Source organism: Sapajus apella, unplaced genomic scaffold (assembly GCF_009761245.1).
Source record: "Sapajus apella isolate SASKATOON/1434 unplaced genomic scaffold, GSC_monkey_1.0 scaffold43, whole genome shotgun sequence".
Taxonomy (NCBI): Eukaryota; Metazoa; Chordata; class Mammalia; order Primates; family Cebidae; genus Sapajus; species Sapajus apella.
In genome coordinates this window covers 12451976-12476433 of record NW_022436983.1, presented here as the reverse complement: position 1 = coordinate 12476433, position 24458 = coordinate 12451976, and the positions used below count along the sequence as shown (strand labels likewise).

Sequence of the window (24458 nt, the reverse complement as noted above, 5' to 3'; positions counted from 1 at the left end):
GAAACTGGGAAGGAACCGGAGGGAGGAACAAGAGCAAACACACCACATAGACACGCTGTGGCCATTTTTTAAGTTTAGAGCAGGACTCAACACTTCAGATTCTGGCCGGGCACAGTGTCTCACGCCTGTAATCCCAGCACTTTGGGAGCGCGAGGTGGGCGGATCTGGAACTCAGAAGTTCGAGACCAGCCTGGGCAACCTCAACTCTACAAAAAATACAAAAAATTAGCATGGTGGTGTGTGCTTGTGATCCCAGCTACTTGGGAGGCTGCAGTGGGAGGGTCACTTGAGCCTGGGGAGGTAGAGGCTGCAGTGAGCCATGATCGCATCACTGTATTCCAGTCTGGGTGACAGAGCAAGACACTGTCTAAAAAAAACCGGCACAACGACAACAAAAAATGCTATGAGGCCGGTTATGAAATATTCATGAGCAACACTGGCTGGATGGGAGCTGCAGTGCGCCTAGCCTGCCTGGAGGGGGCAGCCTTACCCACCTTATTGGTGCTCTGTATTTAGGCCTAGTGTTGTCAGGTCTTCTAACTGTAGGAAAAATTAGAAATCTGACTGTGAAGTGTAGTGTCTTCTAAATGTCGACAACTAATTCAAATTAAGGACAACAACAAGAAAAGCCCCCAAACTGTGTGAGCCAAACAAAACCTATTTTGGAATTGCTAGTTTATGACATCTGGCCTAGGCCTGGCAGCCTGGAAGGATAATCCTGTCATGGGGCTAAAGCTGACGCTCCCTTTCTTCTTCCATCTCTTAGTGACAGCATCCACTACCAGATGGTGTATTCTTACGGCTCTGGGGTGGTGTGGGCCCTTGGTGTTGTTCCCTTCAGCCATGTGAACATTGTCAAGTTTAATGTGGAAGATGGAGAGATCGTTCAGCAGGTACGGCGGGGGGGTGTCAGGTTCCAGGAGCCTGTGAATGGGTAGGGGACTTGATAGATTTCTTTGTACTGGGTAACAGGGAACTTGGCTGGGCAGATGCAAAAGCTTCTTATGCTTCCTCATTCTGGTCGCTTGCAAGCTACCTTCCCATTAGACCTTTATTTAAAGTACTCATATTTACATGTGTTATCTTATGGGGTGGCTAAACAATTACATAGATCTAGTCACTGCCTGTAATATCTTATAGTGCTATGAAATAACAGTAGGACACCACATATGACAAATACAGTAAAGAGGTGCTGATCTGAAGTGTCACGTATTTAAAATTATCTGGGCTGGGTGCAGTGGCCCACACCTGTAATCCCAGCACTTAGGGAGGCCGAGGCAGGCAGATTGCGAGGTCAGGAGTTCGAGACCAGCCTGACCAACATGGTGAAACCTGTCTCCACTAAAAATACCAAAATTAGCCAGGGATGGTGGTGCATGCCTGTAATCCCAGCTACTCAGGAGGCTCAGGCAGGAGAATTGCTTGAATCTGGGAGGTGGAGGTTGCAGTGAGTCAAGATCAAGCCACTGCACTCTAATCTGGGCGACAGAGCAAGACTCTGTCTCAGAAAAAAAAAAAAAAAAATCTGGTATATTTTTCCAGTGACCAGAAAGAAAATCCTGATCTTTTTTTTCCAAACTTTGGAGGCTCTCAGGAGGTTAGAGGGTGGGGCTTTAGGGGACAGCAAGAATTCCTTTGGAACCAACCATGAAGAACCTTTGAGCTTAGGCCCCTAGTGGATGCTGGCAGCAATACTGCTGTTGGGCTGAGAGGGAAATGTAAAAATCCTTCACGAGCTTCCTGTTGACAATGACGTTTCCGTAGGTCAGGGTGTCAACTCCATGGCTGCAGCACCTCACCGGAGCCTGTGGCATGGTGGATGAGGCTGTCCTGGTGTGTCCTGACCCAAGCTCACGTTCCCTCCAAACTTTGGCTCTGGAGACGGAATGGGAGTTGAGACAAATCCCGCTGCAGGTGAGAGGCTGCCACTGCTGCTTCTGGCCTGAGGCATTTTCTTCACGGAGTAGAAGGTTTGGCATGATTCCCCTGGAGGGGCTTTTTCCCAGACTCTTCTGAGCAGTGGAAGCCAGTCAGGCCTCTGGCTGAACTGGTATAAGGGGAAATTGGCCACTTTCCTCTTTGGGGAACTTGAACTGGAGCATTTGGAGCCACCTGCCGTGGCCTAGTTACTTCCCCCAGCAAAGTGGGGCAGAGGATGAGAGCCTGGGATGGGTCAGGGACTTGTCAGCTGTTAGCCGTAATCCTCCTCCTTCTTGCCTTCCAGTCTCTCGACTTAGAATTTGGAAGTGGATTCCAACCCCGGGTCCTGCCCACCCAGCCCAACCCAGTGGATGCTTCCCGGGCCCAGTTCTTCCTGCAATTGTCCCCGAGCCACTATGCTCTGCTGCAGTACCATTACGGCACCCTGAGTTTGCTTAAAAACTTCCCACAGGTAACTGCAGGCAACGTGGTTTGCCAGGATTCAGGACATCTAGCCAAGACATGGATGCTCGAAGGCAGTGCTTTCGAATCTGGAAATGTTTGCTCTTAGGCCTAAGATTGATGACACCTTCCCATAAGTGGTTTGGTTTGAGAGGGGGTGGCAGCCTTACAGTAGAAATGGTGTATTTTCTCTGAGTATTACAAAGCATCTTTAGAGTAAAACTAGTGTCTTCCTTAGTCCAAAGGAAATAAGGGGACATAAATGAGATCTTCCCCATAGATACTAAGAGCGAGCAGCATGCGATTTAGGATTGGCTTGTGCCTTTGTTGGAGGTAGGGGAGAGTTCTGTTTTTAGCTGTAGATGCAACTGGGGTTTCCTTCTGCTCTTAAATGCCCTTACCATTCTGCTTCAAAGTGGGGAGCAGTTTCAACTCTAAGGCCAAGGGGCCATCCCTGGAGAAGTGACCCTCCATAAGGCAGCTGGCTAGTACTGGTCCCATTTAGGAGCTGATGCCTTGCTTTTCCCCTAGACTGCCCTTGTGAGCTTTGCCACCACTGGGGAGAAGACGGTGGCTGCAGTCATGACCTGTCGGAATGAAGTGGTGAGTACTGAGAACAACAGTCAGCACTTGGGGTTTTCCTTCCTGGTCTCTGCCAGGAACCCTGAAAATCAGAAGTCTGGGCACATTGGCCTAGTCAGTTTGAACCCAGGGAGCAGGAGGCTGTTGAGGATTGAGGTCTTGCCTCACCTGTAGAGCTTCCTGTGCACCCCATTTCTCCCCGGGAATGAGATCCTAATGTGACGACCTTACTTTCATATGGGGCTATTAAGGGTTGAATAGGCCTTGTGGGCAGGGGTGAGAAATGAGCTTTGCCTTCTCCCAAGTGCTGAGAAGACAGAAATAAAAGCTTCATTTCAGTGACTGGGAAGTGACCCTTTGGCTGATTTTTTTCCTGTCCTTCTCTTTCTCATAGCAGAAACCTAGCAATTCTGAAGATGGGTCAATGGGGAGCTTTTCGGAGAAGTCTAGCTCAAAGGTAGGGTGTGGCATTGGGCAGTATGCCAGACCTTTGATCTCTCACCAAAGACAGCTGGGGGAGCAGCTTTGGTTAGGAGCAGGCCTCAGAGTTCCCAGCTTCAAATGGGGTTTCCTAAGTACTGCAAATTAAATGATGTTTCTCTTAATCCCATTTTATTGGGAGATTAGGAGGTAGAATCCCTAGTCTGTTCCTAGCCACTTTCCCCTCTGGGCCTCAGCATCCCCATTTCTATAGGGGCCCAGCTGGCACAGTTAAGTAGTAATCTGTGCAGTTGCCCTGAAGCAGAAGCATGAGACCCTGGCTGGAGGCATAGGTTCCTGCTGTGCTTCCGTCTCCCGAGCTTTTCCCTGCCTCCTCTCTTGCTCAGTCTTACCTTGCTCAGCTCTACCTCTCTTTCAGAAGTCTCTGCTACACTGTCCTGGCCTCCAAGACAAGTATGGTAGTTGTAATTTCATTTATTTACGCAGGCACCTTATTTCTGCCTTAGGATTTAGCTTGCTTTTCTCCTTTATTTTCCTTTGCATATATTTCCCCTTCTGGCTGGGCTCCTTCTCTAGAGTATTGGTCCCCAATCCTTGAACTTCCTTTGGTGGGCTTTGCTTTGGGACATAGCTGTAGTTGACCCATGCTGTCTGTACCCCTAGGACTCTCTGGCTTGCTTCAATCAGACCTACACCATTAACCTGTACCTCGTGGAGACAGGTCGGCGGCTGCTGGACACCACGATTACATTTAGCCTGGAGCAGAGTGGCACTCGGCCTGAGCGGGTGAGGCAGAGCCTTTTGCTGCAGACTGTCATGTGGGCTTCTCAGCATGGGGCTTTCCTTCCTCAGGGCCAGGTCATAGCCACGGGGCTTGGATTAGGCTCTCTGAATACATGTTCTAGTGCTCCCTGAGCCACTGACTTGTTAGAAATAAGAGTAAAGGCGGGTATTACTTATGCCAGCTTGTCATTGTGCACCAGGCACTGTGCTAAGCTTTTAACTCACACATTAATTGATTTAATCCTCTGAACACTCATGAAGTGGTTGTTCCTGACCTGTTTTTAAAATGATCCTGTGAAAAAAAATAAATAAATAAAAAATAAAATGATCCTGTGGCCCGGTGGGATCGAGTACCATAGCCAGAGTCATGGAACCAGTAAGAGGTGTTGCTGGGGTTCAGCCTCAGGTCTCACACCACAGCCTGGACTCCTCATCACTTCCCAGTGTTGCCTTTGTGTACATTTGGTTGTGTTCCTCAGCTGCTTGGGCTGTGGCTTCTTTGCTTCTAAAGTGGAAAGCCTAATCCTGACCTCCTGCTCACTTTGTGGGGTGTGATTAGAGCATGGATGAATGGTGTACAAATGGAGTACTCAGGTTCTTTCATAGAAAGGCCTGGGAGATCCCAGCATCGTTGTGTTGGCTTCTGAGAATGTGTGTCACTTATTGGCATCCGGATAATACCTTCATTGTTTACAAATCAAATAGTGCCATGACCTGGAGCTCCGTGAACTCCTGATGCTTTGACTCCTGGGGTCTGGCGCTCTCAGAGGCATTTGGATCTTCACTGACTACACTGGTCTTGACTGTGTGGCTTACAGCTGTATATCCAGGTGTTCTTGAAGAAGGATGACTCAGTAGGCTACCGGGTTTTGGTGCAGACGGAGGATCATCTGCTACTTTTCCTGCAGCAGCTGGGTAAGTAGACCTCATTCAACCCATTTAAACAATTTCCCCAATCAGACTGTTTTGGGAGGCTGTGGACAGGCTTCTGCAAGAGATTCAAGTGGAAGTGTGCCCTGAGTGTTTTCTTCAGAGCCAAATGTCACCTGCGTTTTTTTTTTTTTTTTTTTTTTGAGTTAGAGTCTCACTCTCTTGCCCAAGCTGGAGTGCAGTGGCATGATCTCGGCCCACTGCAACCTCTACCTTTCGGGTTCAAGTGATTCTCCTGCCTCAGCCACCTGAGTAGCTGGGATTACAGGCCTGCACAACCACAACCAGCTAATTTTCGTATTTTCGGTAGAGATGGTTTTGCCATGTTGGCCAGGCTGGTCTGGAATTCCTGGCCTCAAGTGATCCAACTGCCTTGGCCTCCCAAAGTTCTGGGATTATAGGTGTGAGCCACCATGCCTAGCCAGTCACCTGCTTTTTTTTTTTTTTTTTTTTTGAGATGAGTTGAAGTTTTTCTCTTTTTGCTCAGGCTGGGGTATAGTGGTGTAATCTCGGCTCACTGCAACCTCTGCCTCCCAGGGTTAAGTGATTCTCCTTCCTCAGCCTCCCAAGTAGCTGGGATTACAGGCATGCACCACCATGCCCGGCTAATTTTGTATTTTTAGTACAGATGGGATTTCACCATGTTTGTCAGGCTGGTCTCAAACTCCTGACTTCAGGTGATCCACCTGCCTTGGTCTCCCAAAGTGCTGGGATCACAGGTCTGAACCACCATGCCCGGGTGTTTTTTTTCTTTTTTGAGACAGAGTTTTGTTCTTATTGCCCAGGCTGTAGTGCAGTGGTGTAATCTCAGCTCTTTGCAAATCCTGCCTCCTGGTTAAGGGCGATTCTCCGCCTCAGCCTCCTGAGTCGCTGGGATTATACGTGTGTGCCACCATATTAGGCTAATTTTGTATTTTTAATAGAGACAGGATTTTACTATGTTGCCCAGGCTAGTCTTGAACTTTTAACCTCGGGTGATCTGCTTGCCTTGGTCTCCCAAAGTGCTGGGGTTACAGGTGTGAGCCACTGTGCCCAGCCCCTGTCACCTGTTTTTGAAGAATAACTTGGCATTCTCGGGGGATACAGAACATTTCTCCCTTGACCTATTGATTCCAGTCCCTTGCTCTGCCATTTCTCCTTTTATGCAAGAGCTTGTAGTGATCCCTGAGTCAGCAAGAAGAGTCTCTTTAGAAAATCTGGGAGGTAAGTTTAGCTTTTGTTTTTTTTCTGAGACTGGGTCTCACCCTGTTGCCCAGGCTGGAGTGCAATGGCACGATCACGGCTGACTGCAGCCTCAATCTTCCTGGCTCAAGTGATCTTCCCACCTCAGCCTCCCTGGTAGCTGGGACTGTGGGTGCCACCACCATGCCTGACTAGTTTTTTGATTTTTATTTTTCGTTGAGATAGGGCTTTGCCCTGTTGTCCATACTGATCTCAAATTCCTGGGCTCAAGTGATTTGCCCACTTCAGCTTCCAAAAGTGCTGGGATTACAGGTGTGAACCACTGTGCCTGGCCCCAGGCTTAGCTTATGTAAAAATGTTTCCTGTAGCAGGGAAGGTGGTGCTGTGGAGCCGTGAGGAGTCCCTGGCAGAAGTGGTGTGCCTAGAGATGGTAGACCTCCCCCTGACTGGGGCACAGGCCGAGCTGGAAGGAGAATTTGGCAAAAAGGCAGGTATGAACCTAAGAGGTTGGAGCTGCAGAGTTGCTGGAGGGGCAGTCTGGAAATGACCACAAGAGACACTGTGTCATGCATCTCTGGCTTCCTCGGCTTGACAGATTGCTAGACTTTTCTGAATGAGCTTTGTGATAAGGTCCTGGTGCATTTGTGGCCATATGGTTTATGAAACCATTCTTTTCTGTGAAAGAATGAACTGTGAATCCTTCTAGGGAAAGCTAGGGCAAAATCCCTCTAGGGGAAAGCTGAGGGAAAAAAGTCTTAACTTGGTATGGTAATAACTGCCATTGCCTGGGTACTAAAAATTTGCCAGGTACCGTATACTCACTGTCTCCAAAGCAGCAACCAATCTGTCTGGAGACACGATTGGGTTGATCTGGGTATTGTGGAAATAACCCAGTGCCCTCTAAAGCTGGCCATGGTCCCAGCTGCCTGGATGAACTTCATTCACTCTGCTCTGATTCAGTCCTACCCCAAACCCTCTCCCTTCTGTCCATTCATCTAGCTTTCCAACGGATAGCTATTGAGGTCCTGCTCTGGACCAGGCACTCTGCTAGGCAATGCACATTTTCTTAAGCTGAAGATTAATTTGACTTTACTGTTTATTTCTGCTGCCTGGATCCAGCAATTCAAGGTAAAACCTGCTTCTTGCTGCTGTGTTGCTCATTGCCTGCTCACATGGCTAGCTTTTGGTTGTTTTTCTTCCTGACTTGGACCAATGAGGTACATCCTGTGTGTGTGTGTGTGTGTGTGTGTGTGTGTGTGTGTGTGTGGACTGCCGTGCTTGTGACTTGTCCTGTTGCCATTCACTTTTCTTCCTTGAGCAGAGGTGGGTGGAAAATAAGATAAGCAGAGGTTCTGCTCCTTTTTTAGTGAGTGCTTACCATGTACCAGGGACCACGCTAAATCCTTTATGTACATCATACGATATAATTTTGCAACAGTCCGGTGGGTTGCATGCCACTTTACAGATGAGGAATCAGAAGCAAAAAGGTGAAGAACATTTCTCAGGATTGCACAGTAGTGAGTGGTGAAGCTGGGCCTGCTAGATTCCAGAGACCATGCTCTTTACCTTGCTTCCTTATATCTGTTTCCAAATCTATGGTCTCCAATGGAGGAGATTTGGAGGGCAGTGGCTTCATGATGGCATCAGGGATAGAGTGAATGATGGTCCTGGGAACTTGTTGCAAGTACGTCTGTTGGTGTAGGTTAAACAGTTGACAAAGTAGGAATGAAGCAGTGAGAGCTGGAAGTACCTACTCATGATACACATTTATTTACCTGCACCCTGCCACCCCCACACCTGTACCTTTTTGGCTTTGTCACGGCACCCAGAAACCTTCCTCCGCATCTTAGATGTGGAGCTGTGGTGGAGACATTCATAGCATGGCTACCTCTTGCATGCCTGATTCCTGACCTCTTAGTTTCCTATTCCAAGATTCCATCTGGGTTTAGTTGTAAGAGCCAGGTAAGTAGTTTCTGGAAGCTCTTGCCTGACTCTTACATGAGTGTGAGACTGGGCATCAGATATAGGATGCCCCTTGGGCTTGTGGCCTAGAGTGTGGAGTTTATCACTTCAGAGGAGAGGCAGAGATTCCTCATAGGAAAAGCATGTACCTCCTTCTGGACCCCTAGTCTGATGTAGAGTGTGTTACTTTTCCTTTACACCAGATGGCTTGCTGGGGATGTTCCTGAAACGCCTCTCGTCGCAGCTTATCCTGCTGCAGGCATGGACTTCCCACCTCTGGAAAATGTTTTATGATGCTCGGAAGCCCCGAAGTCAGATTAAGAATGAGATAAACATTGACACCCTGGCCAGAGACGAATTCAACCTCCAGAAGATGATGGTGATGGTAACAGCCTCAGGCAAGGTGAGTGGGGTTTAAGCCCCAGTTACTGAACCGTTTCAAGTTCTGAGGATGGGGAACAAAAAGCCTTTGCTGGGGATAACACTGGTTCTAGTTTTCAAGGACAGACTGAGTTCTTTGGTTTCTCTTTCTCGTAGTGAGCCAAGTATTTGTTTATCTTGCAGCTCTTTGGCATTGAGAGCAGCTCTGGCACCATCCTGTGGAAACAGTATCTACCCAATGTCAAGCCAGACTCCTCCTTTAAACTGATGGTCCAAAGAACTACTGCTCATTTCCCCCACCCCCCACAGTGCACCCTGCTGGTGAAGGACAAGGTGAGGCATCCACCTCTGACTTGAGCCAGAGTCAGTGTGGCTTTTTGGCTATTTTGTAACTTAAATTGCTCCTAGGCCCTTGGAATTGTGTGAGTTCATGAGGAACTTTCAGGGGTTAGAATTCTGTTTCTTCTAGTTTCATGCCTGGGTGGAGGAACCATCCAGCACTGATGTGGAATTATTTAGAAAGTGGGTATGACTTCACCAGCTACATAGGGAGCCAGCTCTCCTCTTTTCTAAACATGGGCTATTGGTAGCTGAGTGGCTATTTTCTCTTCTCTCTTGAGGAAGAGCAGGACACAAAGATATTTTTGTGTTTTCCCAGAATTAGAATGGCTTTTTGTGCCTTCATTCTAGCATAGAAGGTGGGCTTGGTAGACAGTTTCCTGAAGTGGCTGCCTGGCATGATCTCGGCTCGCTGCAGCTTCCACCTCCTGGGTTCAGATGATTCTCATGCCTCAGCCTCCAGAGGAGCTGGGATTACAGGCATGTGCCACCATGCCAGCTAATTTTTGTATGTTTAGTAGAGATGGGGTCTCACCATGTTGGCCAGACTGGTCTCAAACTCCTGACCTCGGGTGATCCTCCTGCCTTGGCCTCCCAAAGTGCTGGGATTACAGGTGTGAGCCACCATGCCTGGCCAGGTTGCTGAATTGTTACTTGACTCTTTGATCAGTTCCTGGTTAGAACTGGCAGAACAGCTAGGCATGGTGGTTCCCGCCTATAATCTCAGCACTTCAGCAGGCCAAGGAGGGCGGATTGCTTGAGTCTAGGAGTTTGAGACCCGCCTGGGCAACACGGCAAAACCCCATCTCTACAAAAAATAAAAGCAGAATTAGCCATGTGTGGTGGTTTGTGCCTGTAGTCCCAGCTACTTGGGAGGCTGAGGTGGGAGGATCGCTTGAACCTGGGAGGTAGAGGTTGCACTGAGCCTTGATCATGCCACGGCACTTCCGGTTTGGGTGACAGAGGGAGGCCCTGTTTCAAACAAAAAAGAACTGGCAGACAGTCTGACTTTTTTCTTTGTGACATTAGCCTAGGGGACTATTCACCTTCAGCCAAGAACTTATTTTCTGCAAAGAGGGCAAAGACTAGGGAACCCCTCACAGTTGTTGAGCTGCAGTCCCAGCTCTTCAGGTCTTTCCCTAGGATTTACAGTCTTTTCTTGCTGGTGGAGCTGACAGTTCACTCATTTTAGGAGTCGGGAATGAGTTCTCTGTACGTCTTCAATCCCATTTTTGGGAAATGGAGTCAGGTGGCTCCCCCAGTGCTGAAGCGCCCCATCTTGCAGTCCTTGCTTCTCCCAGTCATGGATCAAGACTACGCCAAGGTGTTGCTGTTGATAGATGATGAATATAAGGTACTGTCTTCAGAGGGGTTGGAGAACATGCCAGTGGAACCAGGTTTGCAGCCAGGTGGCCATAACAGTGGCCCAGAGACGGAGTGCTGTCTACACCCAGCACATGTTTTGGCTCTAAGGCCGTGTCTGAGAGAAATGACTGCTGTGTCTGCATGTGAAAACTCCGGTTCTTAGCAGAACTGAATGTAAACCCTAAACTGTGTTCACTAGACTCTAATTCTTTTAAGATTTGCTGTTCTATTTTTAAGGCTCTCTTTGATGGGGAAATAGTAATGAGTTTTGGGGCACTGGGCTTAGAGATTCCTGACTCTTCTTGGGCTATCTGGGTTTTTCAAGGTCACAGCTTTTCCAGCCACTCGGAATGTCTTGCGACAGCTGCATGAGCTTGCCCCTTCCATCTTCTTCTATTTGGTGGATGCAGAGCAGGGACGACTGTGTGGATATCGGCTTCGAAAGGTAGGGAAGGCGCGTCCTGGCAGTACCCTTTGTAGTGAGATGTGGGCATTTCCTGGCATTTGGCTAAGAAGTGAATGATGCTACTTATTCTATTGTAAACTTAGATTAGCATTATCCTGATGTCTGATATAAAGTCAATCACTTGTTTATTGTTGAACAGCTACTACGTGGCAGGTCTGGTTCTAGGTGCTGTGGACAGAGTGGTAAACAGCAGACTGAATCTCTGCCCTTGTGGAGCTTTCATTCCACACTCTTTTTCTTTTTTTTGAGATGGAGTCTCCCTCTGTCGCCCAGGCTGGAAAATGGCACGATCTTGGCTCACTGCAACCTCTGCCTCCTGGGTTTAAGCAATTCTCCTGCCTCAGCCTCCCTAGTAGCTGAGATTACAGGCGCCCGCCACTACACTCAGCTATTTTTTTATTTTTAGTAGAGGCAGGGTTTCACCGTGTTGGCCAGGTTGGTCTCGAACTCCTGACCTTGTGATTTGCCCACCTCAGCCTCCCAAAGTGTTGGGATTACAGGCTTGAGCCACTGTGCCTGGCTCCACTTTCTATTTCTATAGCAGAGAGATGGGACGTTTTTCCCATTCTTGGGAGGGTAGCAGGTAGGAATGTGGGTTGAGTAATAAGTTGTACTTTTACATGAAGATGATGTTGACCAACTCTTGATACAATATGTGCTTTGAATTTTATTTCTTGAAAGAGTAACTCTTATAAACAGTGATACACACTGGCTGTGAAGTCCAGCTCTGAAGTCCACGAGGGGCTGGCGTGGTCTTGTTAGCAGGACTGTTTGGAGAAGTACTTTGTGGTGTGCACTCACAGACAGCTTTCCCACCCTGTCCTGTATGGCCTTTTGAGAGGCATAGAATTTAAGAGCTTAGATCCAGTTTGCTGGATTTGAAGCCGAGGTTTGTCACTCACTATGTGAGCTTGGGCTCTGACCTTCTGTTTTCTTATCTGTAAAATAAGGTGATAAGTACCTGTCTCATAAGGTTGTTGAGAGAATTCAACACATAAATCACATAAAACAGCACCTGGCACATGGTAAATGCCATCTAAATTTGCAGTGCTCTTGTTTTGAAAATGCAGTGCCCTTTTGTGACATTTATAATAGCTAACCTTAGCATAAATGGCACTGGAAATGGTCGGCCCAGAAGACACATCCTTTACCCTTGTGGATGAAAAAAAAATGTCCTTCCAAGTTAATAAAAAGGGGATGTTGAAAGAGACAGTTTTGTAGATTCAAGGGAGTGAACTGGAGTGTGGGTGTCATGAATCTGGAGTCCTGAGGACATTATCTGAGTGAACAAAGACCAAGGAAGACAAAGGACGCAGAGCAGTCTGTGGGAAGTGAGCCAGCTGTGTGGGCGAGTCCTGGACCACAAGGGCATTTGCTGCCTTTGCCTTCACTTGTGACCGTCCTTTCTGGAGATGTTTTAGTGAGTTCTCATGTTTTCAAAGAAGGTTGTGGCAGTGAAGGCTTGTTATTAATCAAATTTTTGTTATTTAAAAAATTCCGGCAATACATGAGTATATTCTCATTGTAAAAGAGTCCATTGATACAGAGAGGTGTACAAGCAAAATGTGGACAGATGCTTATAGCCCATTTCCAGCGGTCTCCCCCAGGTGGAAACCCTGTCACAGTTTGCTGTGGCTCTTCCCACTGTCCTTGTGTATTTACGATTCCATAAATCCAGGTCTCGAACTCCTGACCTCAAGTGATCCTCCTGCCTCGGCCTTCAAAAGTGTTGGGATTACAGGCGTTAGCCACCATGCCTGGCCCATTTTTTTTTCTTACTCACATGGAATTGACCTATATTTATTCTCAAATGAAATTTGCTTTTTTCATTTAATGAGTTTTCTACCTTATTGTTCTGAAACTTCAGTTTTTATTACAGAAAAATATTGACAAAGGTACAAAATTATGAGGCATAGGTCAGTTAACCCTCACCAAGGGAATACACTTGTGTACCTGGTAGTCACATCAGGAAACAGAACAGCACCAGCCCCGAGGAGGTCCCTGTGCCCCTTGCCAATCTCCACCCCGCAAGGGCTCCGCATAATTCCATATGATGGATGTATAACGTATTTCACCATGAATGTTATTGGTTGGTTTCTTGTGACCGTAAAGAATCATACAGGAGGCCAGGCGTGCTGGCTCATGCCTGTAATCCCAGCACTTTGGGAGGCTGAGGCGGGTGGATCACAAGGTCAGGAGATCGGGGCCAACATGCTGAAACCCCATCTCTACTAAAATTACAAAAATTAGCTGGGTGTGGTGGTGCATGCCTGTAATTCCAGCTACTCAGGAGGCTGAGGGAAGAGAATCGCTTGAACCCAGGAGGCGGAGATTGCAGTGAGCTGAGATCAGGTCACTGCACTCCAACCTAGTAAGATTGAGACTCTGTCTCAAGAAAAAAAAAAAAAAAGAATCATACAGGAAATGTTTCAAGGTCCCTGTTAGCTTAGACATTTACTCCTTGCCCCAGTATTCAGGGATCTTGGATTTTAGTAATAAATAGTAAATTTTCCTTGCATATTTCCTACTCAGATGAACAACGGGATACTATTGAACATTCTTCTCCTTTCCTGCTGGCTTTTGTATCTATCTTAATCAAACCAAGAGTTCTGAAATTTCTTCACAAACTAGATCTCTATTGCCATTTTTCTAGTTTGCTTTTTTATTTTTTGAGACGGGGTTTTGCTCTGTCACCCAGGCTGGAATGCAGTGGTGTGATCTCAGCTCACTGCAGCCTCTGCCTTAGACTCCCGAGCAGCTAGGATTATAGGTGCCTGCCACCACATCTGGCTAATTTTTTGTATGTTTAGTAGAGATGGGGTTTCGCCATGTTGGCCGAGCTGGTCTTGAACTGTTGACCTCAAGTGATCCACCTTGCTTGGCCTCCCAAAGTGCTGGGATTACAGGTGTGAGCCACTGCTCCTGGCCCATTTTTCTAGTTCTGATCTCTGTTCCTTCCTGCACAAAGACCTCAAATAATGGACTGCAGGATGGGTCTAACTCCAGCTGTTTCAGCTCTAAGTGTACCCTCCTGATTACAGACTCTTTTGCTCCTGCCCTAGGATCTCACCACTGAGCTGAGCTGGGAGCTGACCATTCCTCCAGAAGTACAGCGGATCGTCAAGGTGAAGGGGAAACGCAGCAGTGAGCACGTTCATTCCCAGGGCCGTGTGATGGGGGACCGCAGTGTGCTCTACAAGGTACATACAGCCAGCTGTCTGGCCTACAGCAAGGGTTTTCGACCCAGGAAAATAAGGGTTTCAAGTCTGGCTGTGGGACTTGGTAGATATGTGATCTTGCGTAAGTCATTTAATCCCTTTGACCATTAATTTTTGTTTGTGAAATGGGGATAATATACCCTCCTCCTAGGCTGGTTGTGATGATCCCATGAGCTGTTCATGCCTAGCCCAGTGCCTAGCATATGATAAGTAAGGAACAGATGTTAGCTCTTGTTTTTTTGGCCTTTTTTGTTTGTTTCCTGAGACAGAGTCTTGCTCTGTTGCCCAGGCTGGAGTGCAGTGATGCAGTCATGGCTCACCAAAGCATCGTCCTCCTGGGCTTAAGCAATCCTTCCACCTCAGTCTCCCAAGTAGTTGGGACCACAGACACATGCTGTGCTAATTTTTAAAAAAGGCTGGGCATGGTGGCTTATGCCTGTAATCCCAGCATTTTGAGAGGCTGATGCGGGTGGATCACTTGAGTCCAAGAATTTCAGAACAGCCACTGGGCAACCCGGCTGAAACCTTGTCTTTCCAAAAAATAAAAACAATACGATTAGCTGGGCATAGTAGTGCATGCCTGTGGTCTCAGCTACTCAGGAGGCTGAGGTAGGAGGATCATCCGAGCCTGGGGAGGTCAAGGCTACTACGGTGAGCTGTGATTGTGCCACTATACTCCAGCCTGGGTGACAGAGTGGGACCCTGTCTCCAAACAACAACAACAACAATTTAAAAAATTTTTAATTTTTGTAGAAGATAGAGATCAGCCTAGGCAACATAGTAAAACCCTGTCTCCAAAAATATATATTTTTTTTAATTTTTAATTTTTGTATCAACAGGGCCTCAGCTGGTCTCTATCTCCTGGCCTCAAGCAGTTGTCTTTCCTCAGCCTCCCAAAGTGTTGGGATTACAGACTCGAGCCACTGGGCCTGGCCCAGCTCTTTTTAGTGGTGGTAGTACTGATACGGCATTCTGGGGTTAAACCATAGGTGAGCCATCAGAAACTCCATCTCTATGATCCAACACTCTAGTGAGTGTTAAAGAGAGGGAGATGGAGGTAACTAGTGGGCTGCAAAACTGTCTTGGGAGAGAATGTAATCACAGTAGGAATGCACATTAATTCCACCCTCTGGGACAGCAGAGACTGAGTTGGAGGGTGTGTCATAGAATGGAGTAGCAAGATCACAGACCTTGATGGTAAAGCTGGATCACTAAGCATGAGCCAGTGCAACCCAGTGCAAGCCTCTAGTTGGACTGTCGAATTAAGACTTGGCTCTGCATTGCACTAGCTGTTCATCTCTTAGGCTGCCTAAGCTTCAATTTTCCCCAGTATATGGGGATGATAGCACCAACGTCAGAGGATTGTTTTGAAGATTAATGATAACACGTAAAGTGATTAGAATATTGCCTGCCACATAGTTAACGTTATTATTGGTGGTATTGACTTAAATACTTTTTTTTTTTTTGAGACAGGGTCCTGCTCTGTTACAGCCCAGGCTGGAGTGCAGTGGTGTGATCACAGCTCACTGCAGCCTTGACCTCCTGGGCTCAAGCAGTCCTCCCATCTCAGCCTTCTAAACAGCTGAGACAACAGGTGTGTGTCACCATGCCTGGCTAATTGTTTTATTTTCTTTAGAGATGGGGTCTTGCTATGTTGTCCAGATTGGTCTTGAACTCCTGGGCTCAAGTAATCCTCCTACTTTGGCCTCCCAAAATGTTGGGATTACAGGTGTGAGAGCCACTGTGGCCAGCCAAATTCTTTTAATTTATTTTTTACTTTGTACTTTAATGGATGCAAATCGAATTCTTAGTTGACAGACATCTTCCATGTGGCAGCAGTTTAAATTTGTTCAGAGGTTGGGTGCAGTGACTCATGCCTGTAATCCTGGCACTTTGGGAGGCTGAGGCAGGAGGATCAGTTGAGGTCAGGAGTTCTAGACAAGCCTGGCCAACATGGTGAAACCCCATCTCAACACAGAAAAATTAGCAGGGCATGGTGGTGCACACCTGTAGTCTCAGCTACCAGGGAGGCTGAGGCAGGAGAATCCCTTGAACCTGGGAAGCAGAGTTGCAGTGAGCTGAGATTGTGCCACTGCACTCCAGCCTGGGTGACCGAGCGACACTGTGTCTCAAAAAAAAAAAAAAAAAAAAAAAATCCTTCAGAAGGACTAAAACAATACAAATGCTAAAGTACATTTTGACATAGATAAAATATACCATTATTTAACTTTGCCTTTACTGAAGTAGGGATCCCCACCACTATTGGTCCGTGGCCTGTTAGGAACCAGGCTGCACAGCCAGAGGTGAGCAGTGGGCAAGTGAGTGAAGCTTCATCTGTATTTACAGCCACACCCCATCACTTGCATGATTGCCCGGGCTCTGCTTCCTGTCAGCTCAGTGGTGGCATCAGATTCTCAGAGGAGCGTGAACCCTATTGTGAACTGGGCATGTGAGGGACCTAGGTTGCACGCTCCTTATGAGAATCTAATACCCAATGGTCTGTCACTGTCTTTCGTCACCCCAAGATGGGATGTCTAGTTGTAGGGAAATAAGCTCAGGGCTCCCACTGATTCTACCTGATGGTGAGTTGGATCATTATTTTATTTATGTTACAATGTAATACTAATAGAAATGAAGTGCACAATGAATGTAATGGGCTTGAACCATTCCCGAAACCATCCCTTGCCCCAGGCTGTGGGAAAATTATCTTCCATGAAACCGGTCTCTGGCATCAGAAAGGTTGGGGACCGCTGTACTAGAGCACCTGTGTTTTCATGTGCAGAAAAGAATGCTAGCTAGGAGTAGGCCTTTTTGGACTCATGTTCATTATGCAGATTCTAAAGGTTTTTTTTTTTTTGGGTAAACTTCATTGTGGCATAATTTTAGACTTGCAGAAAAGCTGCACAGATAGTACACAGTTCCCATATATCCCTTACGTAGTTTTTCCTACGTAACCGTGACGTGACTGTTAACTACACTCCAGACTTTATTTGGGTTTCGTCATTTTTTTCCACCAGTGTCATTTTTCTGTTCCAGAACTCTACATCGCATTTAGTCATCAGGTTTCTTTAGACTGCTCTGGTCTGTGACAGTTTTTCAGTTTTTTCCTTGTTTTTTGTGACCTTGATAGTTTTAAGAGTCCTAGTCAGATATTCTGTAGAATGTTTCTCAGTTTTTCTGATAGTTTTCTCATGGTTAGACTGTGGTTATGGGTTTTTGGAAGGAATGCCACAGAGGTAAAGCAGGAAGTATTTTTCGAGTGCTAGCTGGGTGCAGGTACTCTTTTAGACACTGGGGTATAAAATGGGCAAAATAGACAAAACTTCTTGACTGGTAAGGCTTTCATCATAGTTGGGTGAGGCTAATAATACAGAAGACAGATAGGTAAATTATATGGTGTATTAGAAAGCGACCAGTTTTATAGAGAAAAATAAAGCCGGGAAGAGGGAAAGGGGATACACTATAAATCGGGTGGCTAAGGAGAGGCTTAGTGAGAAGGTGGCACGGAGCCTGGAGTTCAAAGGAGAGTCTGGGTTGGATACATACATTGGACTTGAGTGAGGAAGTGAGTTGTATGGATAGCTGGGGGGAGAGCCTTTCAGAGAGAAAAGCCAGAGTGCTCCTGGTGTGTGTGACAAACAGCAAGGAAGACCAGGTGACCAGAAGATGATGAGTGAGGAGGCATGTCAGGCCTGCAGAGGGCAGAGGGCAACAGGGCCAGATCATAGGCCACCACCCCGGCCTTCACTTTGGAGCATGGTAAAGAGCCACTGGGAAGTTTCTGAGCAGGAGTGACATCAGTGACTGAGATTCCACAGGCTCATTTGACCTAGATTAGACTGTAGAGGGGTGAGGGGGAAAGCAGGAAACCAGGTAGGCTGTGGGGTCATCCAGGGGCTGATGGCGGCTGGAACTGGGCTGGGGGCATGGAGGTGGGGAGGAAGGATCAGGTTCTGGGGACTTTTGAAGGTAGAGCCAAAAGGGGGCATATGTGTGTTACAGAGAAAGGAGTCAAGGATGACTCAAGGCTTTAGGTGTGAGCCACTGAAGCAGGGAGCCACCGTGGCTGGGAGGAAAGAGGAGCAGATTTTAGGGAGGGGTAGAACAGTTCAGTTTGGGCTGTGTTAAGTTTCAGATGAGACATCTGAGAAAAGATACTGAGATAGTTTCTTAGTTCAGTCTGGAGTTCAAAGGAGAGTTTGGTTTCGATGCATACATTGGGTATTGCCAACATCCATAAATTGTGTTTAAGCCATGAGATTGGCTTGAGATCACCATGAGGGTGAGTGTAGATGGAAATGCCCAAGGTTGGAGAGCTGCCTGGAATGTTCCACCATGAAGAAACTGGGGAGATGCGGAAGAACCTCCAAAAGAGACTGAGAAGGAGAGGCCAGTGAGGTAGGAACGCTGGGCAGGGATGTTCTGGAAGCCAGGTGACAAGATGTCACAAGAAGGTAGTGATCACCTGCATCATGTGGTAGTAGTGGATCAAGTAAAATGAGGGCCAAGACTCAGCCACTGGATTTAGTGATGGGGAGGGTGGTGGTGACCCTGAGAAGAAAAATATCACTGCAACAGTTGTCGCTAGGTCAATGAGTGGGCAGACCTAGATTGTATCTTGGGTTAACATTTGCTATCTGTGACTTGAGAAGCTGCTTAACTACTTTGGGACTTTTCTGCAAAATGTGGACCATAATAGCTACTCTGTAAGGTTGTTTAAGGGATTAGATAAAATACAAGGTACCTGGCATGGCACCTAGTCCCCAATGCACATAAAACAAGTGCAGTGATGAGAAACTCCAAACAGGAAGCTCTTCTCACCAGAAACCCTGATTCCTCTGCCAGGCTGGAGAGCTCCAGGCTGGCCTCACAGCACAGGAATGGAGTATGTGATGGTCATTGTGGTTCCAAAGGAGCTTTTTTCTCTCTCTACAGAGCCTGAACCCCAACCTGCTGGCTGTGGTGACGGAGAGCACAGACATGCACCATGAGCGCACCTTTATTGGCATCTTCCTCATTGATGGCGTCACTGGGCGCATCATCCACTCCTCTGTGCAGAAGAAAGCCAAGGGCCCTGTTCATATTGTGCATTCTGAGAACTGGGTGGTGGTAAGCAGTTACTACTAGGGACACAGGGTAGCTCCAGAGGTCTCCTTGATTCCTAAGTCCTTTCCAGAAACCCAGTTGCTGCTTTGGTTTTCATAGGGTCTCAGATTCCCTGGATGGCAGCGAAGTGTGCTGGTTAGGGCGCTAGGCTCAGGAATCAGACTGCCTAGGTTTGATCCTACCTCCGTTTCCTGACTGTACAACCTCAAACTAGTTATGTATGCTCTCTGTGTTGCATCATTGGTAAAATACGGCTAATAACAGTCACCTTTAGTCTAGCTGAGAACAATGCCTGGTACCTAGTAAGGACTCAAAGGTTAGTAACTATTATGACTTCTAAGAATCTTGAGAATTTCTTTTGTTTTATGGTGAACTTTATATAGCCTAGATGAAAATACTTTGAAAGTTAGTAAACTTGGTAGTAAGGAATGATAACTACGGTGCTAGTTGATAGTTTTCCTTCCTGGATCTGTAGCTAATTGGAAAGGTACCTTCCAATGCAATTTCCCTTTCCAGCTGAAGCAGCTGCTAAGCCTTGAGCTGCCTCCTCCTATTCCTGCAGTACCAGTACTGGAACACCAAGGCTCGGCGCAACGAGTTTACTGCACTGGAGCTCTATGAGGGCACCGAGCAATACAACGCCACCGCCTTCAGCTCCCTGGACCGCCCCCAGCTGCCCCAGGTCCTCCAGCAGTCCTATATCTTCCCATCCTCCATCAGTGCCATGGAGGCCACCATCACCGAGCGGGGCATCACCAGCCGACATCTGCTGAGTGAGTGCCTGGAGAACCTCTGGATGGCTGGGTTCCCTTGGGCAACCACACTGAAGGACAAAGCAAGGGACACATTGCTGGCAGAGCCCCGTTGAACCACCTGTAAGGGAAAGGCGGTGAGGAGGGCTATTTATCAGTAGAAAAAGTTCCTTAGTTCACCTTTGCCATCTACAAGGTGACCACTTCTCTCTCAGTCCTCCTCTTTTTTTTTTTTGAGACAGGGTCTCACTCTGTCACCCAGGCTGAAGTACAGTGGTGTGATCGTGGGTCACTGCAGCCTTAACCTCCTGAGCTCACCTGGCTAATGAAAAATTTTTTTGCAGAGACGGGGTTTTGCCATGTTGCCCAGGCTGGTCTAGAACTCCTGGGCTTAGGTGATCCTCCCGCCTTGGCCTCCCGAAGTGTTGGGATTACAGGTGTGAGCCATTGTGCCTGGTCTTCAGTCCTCATTTCTGATATACCACCTCTTTATTTGGCATTTTCACCTAGCTAAAAAAGTCAGTTCCTGATAGCATTCTAAACATAGCTAGCCTGTGCTGACAGGTTGCAGAAATTGGCAGGGTTTAGAAACTCATCCTTTTTTTTTTTTTTTTTTTTTTTTGAGATGGAGTCTCACTCTGTCACCCGGGTGCAGTGGTATGATCTTTGCTCACTGCAAGCTCTGCCTCCTGGGTTCAAGCAATCCTCTTGCCTCAGCCTCCTGAGTAGCTGGGATTATAGGTACGCATCACTATGCCCAGCTAATTTTTGTATTTTTAGTAGAGATGGGCTTTTGTTACATTGGCCAGGCTGGTCTCGAAGTTGCCTCCCAAAGTGCTGGGATTATGGGTGTGAGCCACTGCGCCAGCCCTAGAATCTCATCCTTATGTAACCTAAGTCCAGGACTTAGGACTTGGTGATTGTTTAACAGGCTCATGTGTTTAGGTGATTTTACCAAAGATGTTTGGGACTCTCAGATCTGATGGGCACTTGGTATTACTATTGTATTCTTAAATGTGAGGAAGCCAGCCCTGTTGGCAGTTTATCGGCTTTAATTTCCATTACTGAAACTGGTGCAATGATGGATCATGCCTGGTCCTGCAGTCTTCCCTGGCCATTGTACTGCAGCTGTATGCGTTTGCTCAACAGGAAGGAGACTCCCTGCTGGGGAGGTATTGGAGGGAGGGGAGAGAGGGATGAGGGAATCCTTTTACATTTTTCTCTTTCATCATTACCCATATCTTGATTCTAGAACTTTATTTTCTGGTCTCAGAATGTTAAGAAACCAGTGTCTTCAAAAGTGAGAACCTTCATTCAGACCCATGCATATTATTGGATTATTGTTTTTGGCTATTCAAGGGAGCCCCATTGACCCATTTTTTTTGTTTTAAACTCGTTTACATTTCTGCAAAAATGACACTTTTGTAACTGGCCGTCGCTGGACACTGGACCGGTATGAACATTTACTTCTTCCTGTGCAGTTGGACTGCCTTCTGGAGCAATTCTTTCCCTTCCTAAAGCTTTGCTGGATCCTCGCCGCCCTGAGATCCCAACAGAACAAAGCAGGTGAGACCTTCATGGGTGGTGCTGAAGGCTGTACCTTACAAAATTTAACCTCACTGATTAAGCTTTCTTCTCAGTCTCCATGTGGCCCCATGCTGCGCTAGGCTGGGGAGGTAGCAGGGGGCAAGCCTGAAAAAGTCATCTGCTCTCATGGAGCATACAGTCTGCTGGGAAATGGACAATAAATAAATAAGATAAACAAGTAAAATAGATACTATGTTAGGTACTCAAATGCTAAGGAGAGTAAAACAGGAATGAGCTGGGAAGTGGGCACGGGGATGTGCGTGGTGAACTTTGAGAGGTGGCCTGGGAAAGCCCCTTTGAAAAGGTGTGTTTTGAGTGAAAGCCTGAAGGAGCTAGCTGTGTGGATGTCTGAGGAAGAACTTTCTAGGCAGAGGGAACCGGCAATGCAAATCCCCTGAGATTATGTCTGGTGAGTCCGCGGAGGGCAATGCTAGGAAATAGATCACTGAGGTAATTCGGGGCTGGATCATGTGGGCAAGCCAGTAACTTGTTCACTGTTGGTGTTAATTTTTGTATTAACAACCACTATTTCTTCGGGTTTTCTTACCTCCATCCTGAATTTCTTTACCTAGGGCATGAGGAATGGAGTGGAGTGTGATTTGGAGAAGTACATGAGAGAGAGGAGGTTAAAGCTGGGGAAAGACACAGGATGATAACCAGGTTGCAGAGAAATGGGGACCGAGAGGCAGCCTGGAGTGGAGAGCAGGAATTAGCCTAGTGGTTCAGTTTGTTGGTGGTAAAATGGTTGGCTTTCTTCTTGTGGTGTGAAATGCCAGTCATCTGTATGTTCTTTCTTTTCAGATTTAGAACAAGGTAGGAATCTGGATCTCAGTCTTATTCTCCAGAGAGCCTCCTTTCTTGTAGTCCTTCCTAACATTCAGCTGCTAAATTTTTAACTACCTAATGTAAGCAGACCTCCTAGGAGATTCGAGGCTAGATATGTAGCCTGGAAACCTCCCAGGACTCCGGAAGGGCGGCCAAGAGATCCCTTTACAGCAGGGCTCAGACCGCCTGTCTCGGCTGGTGTTTTGCAGAGAGGAGAACCTAATCCCGTATTCTCCAGATGTACAGATACACGCAGAGCGATTCATCAACTATAACCAGACAGTTTCTCGAATGCGAGGTATCTACACTGCTCCCTCGGGCCTGGAGTCCACTTGTTTGGTGAGCAGAGCCCACAGCTGCCCTGTTCCACCCTTGGGCGTCCCATTTCCCTTCTTAGCTGAGTTTGAGGTGGACCATTGGTTGTTTCTTCCGTAATTATTCCATCTGCCTTCCAGGTTGTGGCCTATGGTTTGGACATTTACCAAACTCGAGTCTACCCATCCAAGCAGTTTGACGTTCTGAAGGATGACTATGACTATGTGTTAATCAGCAGCGTCCTCTTTGGCCTGGTTTTTGCCACCATGATCACTAAGAGACTGGCACAGGTGAAGCTCCTGAATCGGGCCTGGCGGTAAAGACCAAAGACTGTCCCCAAAAGGGAAGAGCCATTGTGTGGGTCAGATAAGAAGCTACTGCTGCAGTTTGGTGGATTGGTGGGGTGTGTGTGTGTCATTGCTCAGCTCAGCTCAGCTAAGAGCTATGGGGAAGATGACCTTCACGTAGAACTCCTTTTGGGATACACATGATGCAGAAGCCTACGTGAACAGAGACAGAACTCACTCTCAGCTGAGAATCTCAAAGAATCTTGATGGGCTTTCCCCTCAAGTCCAAAAGCCTCTGCATTGTTTCCTTCTTTGCCCATCCATGAATGTTCTGCTTTTTTTTTTTTTTAAATAAGAGTTCCAACTGATTTTTGTTTAAATTGATTTACTTTGCCTTTTGTGTTTCCCAATTTTATTTAGAAATCTTTCTTTTTCCATCTCTTGCTACAAAGTAAGAGGGGAATGCTCCTTGCCAACTCTTCCTTCTAGGTGCATTTGCTATTTTGCACTGGGAAGAAATAGGATCCATCCTTAGCTGAGGCTTGAGGACTGATCCAGCCTCTCCTGGCTTCCCTCCAAAGTAACTTAGGGTTAAGGGATCTATCTGTGATGTCAAAACTTACTTTACACCTCTAGTTTCAAGCTGTCATTCATTAGGTTGGGCCACCAAATCTCTTTTAGTTGATCAGAAGCCAAGTGCATACTAGCATCTTGTTTGTAGCCCATTGCTCATACTTTTTGCCTGAGATGTGAGAGTTGGGGCCTTTGAAAAACTACTGAATTGTCTGAGCCTTGAAGACATTTCCAGGGAGAAGAGATAATCTCTCATTTTACCCACAGCCTGGTCTACTCATAACCTAGTTAAAGAAAGATGTCCTTGTTTAAGAACCCCATTATTTATTTTTAGTTTTTAATATAAATTAACATGTGGGTCATCATATTTCTCTTCAAATGAGGAAATTTTAAGTCTTGTTGATCTAACCTTTGAAGCTTTAAAAAAGGGAAGAAAAAGGGTAGGGGTGGGAAGCTGGCATACTGTGGGTGTAGCACTGCCAACTGGCCAGGCCACCCTGTCTCTGCTACAAAGTAAAGATCCTGAAAGTTTTCCCTTGGTCATGGAGTTGGGGAATGTAGGAATTTTTCTTTATTGTGAAATATATGTACAGAGTAGACCATCTCTAGTCCCGTGGTGAAAGAGGTACCCTCGAATGTCTGAATAAAGCAAATGACAAATAACACTGATTTAAGTCCTCTTTTGTGTCTTAGAAGATCACTTTGAGGTTACTTTCACATTAGAGGGGATAAAAGCAGTAAAGAAATGGAGTAAGTCTATTTTATTTTAGTAGGGAAACATGTCAGCTTAATCATATGGGTTGGTCAGGTTATCTAAAATTTTTCATCTTTCTGTGGTCATATGCTGATGGTAGATGATGGCAGAGAAGAAGATATGACACCATTTTGTGAATTGTCAATATGATATTGAGTGAATGAATGTCTAAGAATCTCCAGAAAAAACAGGCATCTATCATCTTGACCCAAGCCATATTTTGTTTAA

The 24458-nt window shown here is 46.7% G+C and overlaps 1 protein-coding gene across 5 annotated transcripts in view; it reads left to right on the top strand.

Moving 5' to 3' along the window:
* Positions 1 to 24139, top strand: part of EMC1 (ER membrane protein complex subunit 1) — a 34518-nt gene extending 10379 nt beyond the window's left edge. The window contains exons 6-24 of one of the 5 annotated variants that reach the window (XM_032300618.1): positions 767 to 893; positions 1765 to 1914; positions 2225 to 2392; positions 2914 to 2985; positions 3362 to 3421; positions 4069 to 4191; positions 5007 to 5103; positions 6669 to 6791; positions 7420 to 7428; positions 8466 to 8665; positions 8827 to 8976; positions 10175 to 10336; positions 10673 to 10792; positions 13876 to 14013; positions 18967 to 19140; positions 19700 to 19910; positions 21371 to 21455; positions 22511 to 22640; positions 22757 to 24139. In XM_032300618.1, the coding sequence (XP_032156509.1) occupies positions 767 to 893; positions 1765 to 1914; positions 2225 to 2392; positions 2914 to 2985; positions 3362 to 3421; positions 4069 to 4191; positions 5007 to 5103; positions 6669 to 6791; positions 7420 to 7428; positions 8466 to 8665; positions 8827 to 8976; positions 10175 to 10336; positions 10673 to 10792; positions 13876 to 14013; positions 18967 to 19140; positions 19700 to 19910; positions 21371 to 21455; positions 22511 to 22640; positions 22757 to 22936 (2479 nt within the window). In that variant the 3' untranslated portion in view covers positions 22937 to 24139. Of the gene's footprint in view, positions 1 to 766; positions 894 to 1764; positions 1915 to 2224; positions 2393 to 2913; positions 2986 to 3358; positions 3422 to 4068; positions 4192 to 5006; positions 5104 to 6668; positions 6792 to 7419; positions 7429 to 8465; positions 8666 to 8826; positions 8977 to 10174; positions 10337 to 10672; positions 10793 to 13875; positions 14014 to 18966; positions 19141 to 19699; positions 19911 to 21370; positions 21456 to 22510; positions 22641 to 22756 lie in introns of all 5 variants that reach the window. The other 4 variants (XM_032300617.1, XM_032300621.1, XM_032300620.1 and 1 more) reach the window with 4 other exon arrangements.
* Positions 24140 to 24458: the final 319 nt, after the last annotated feature.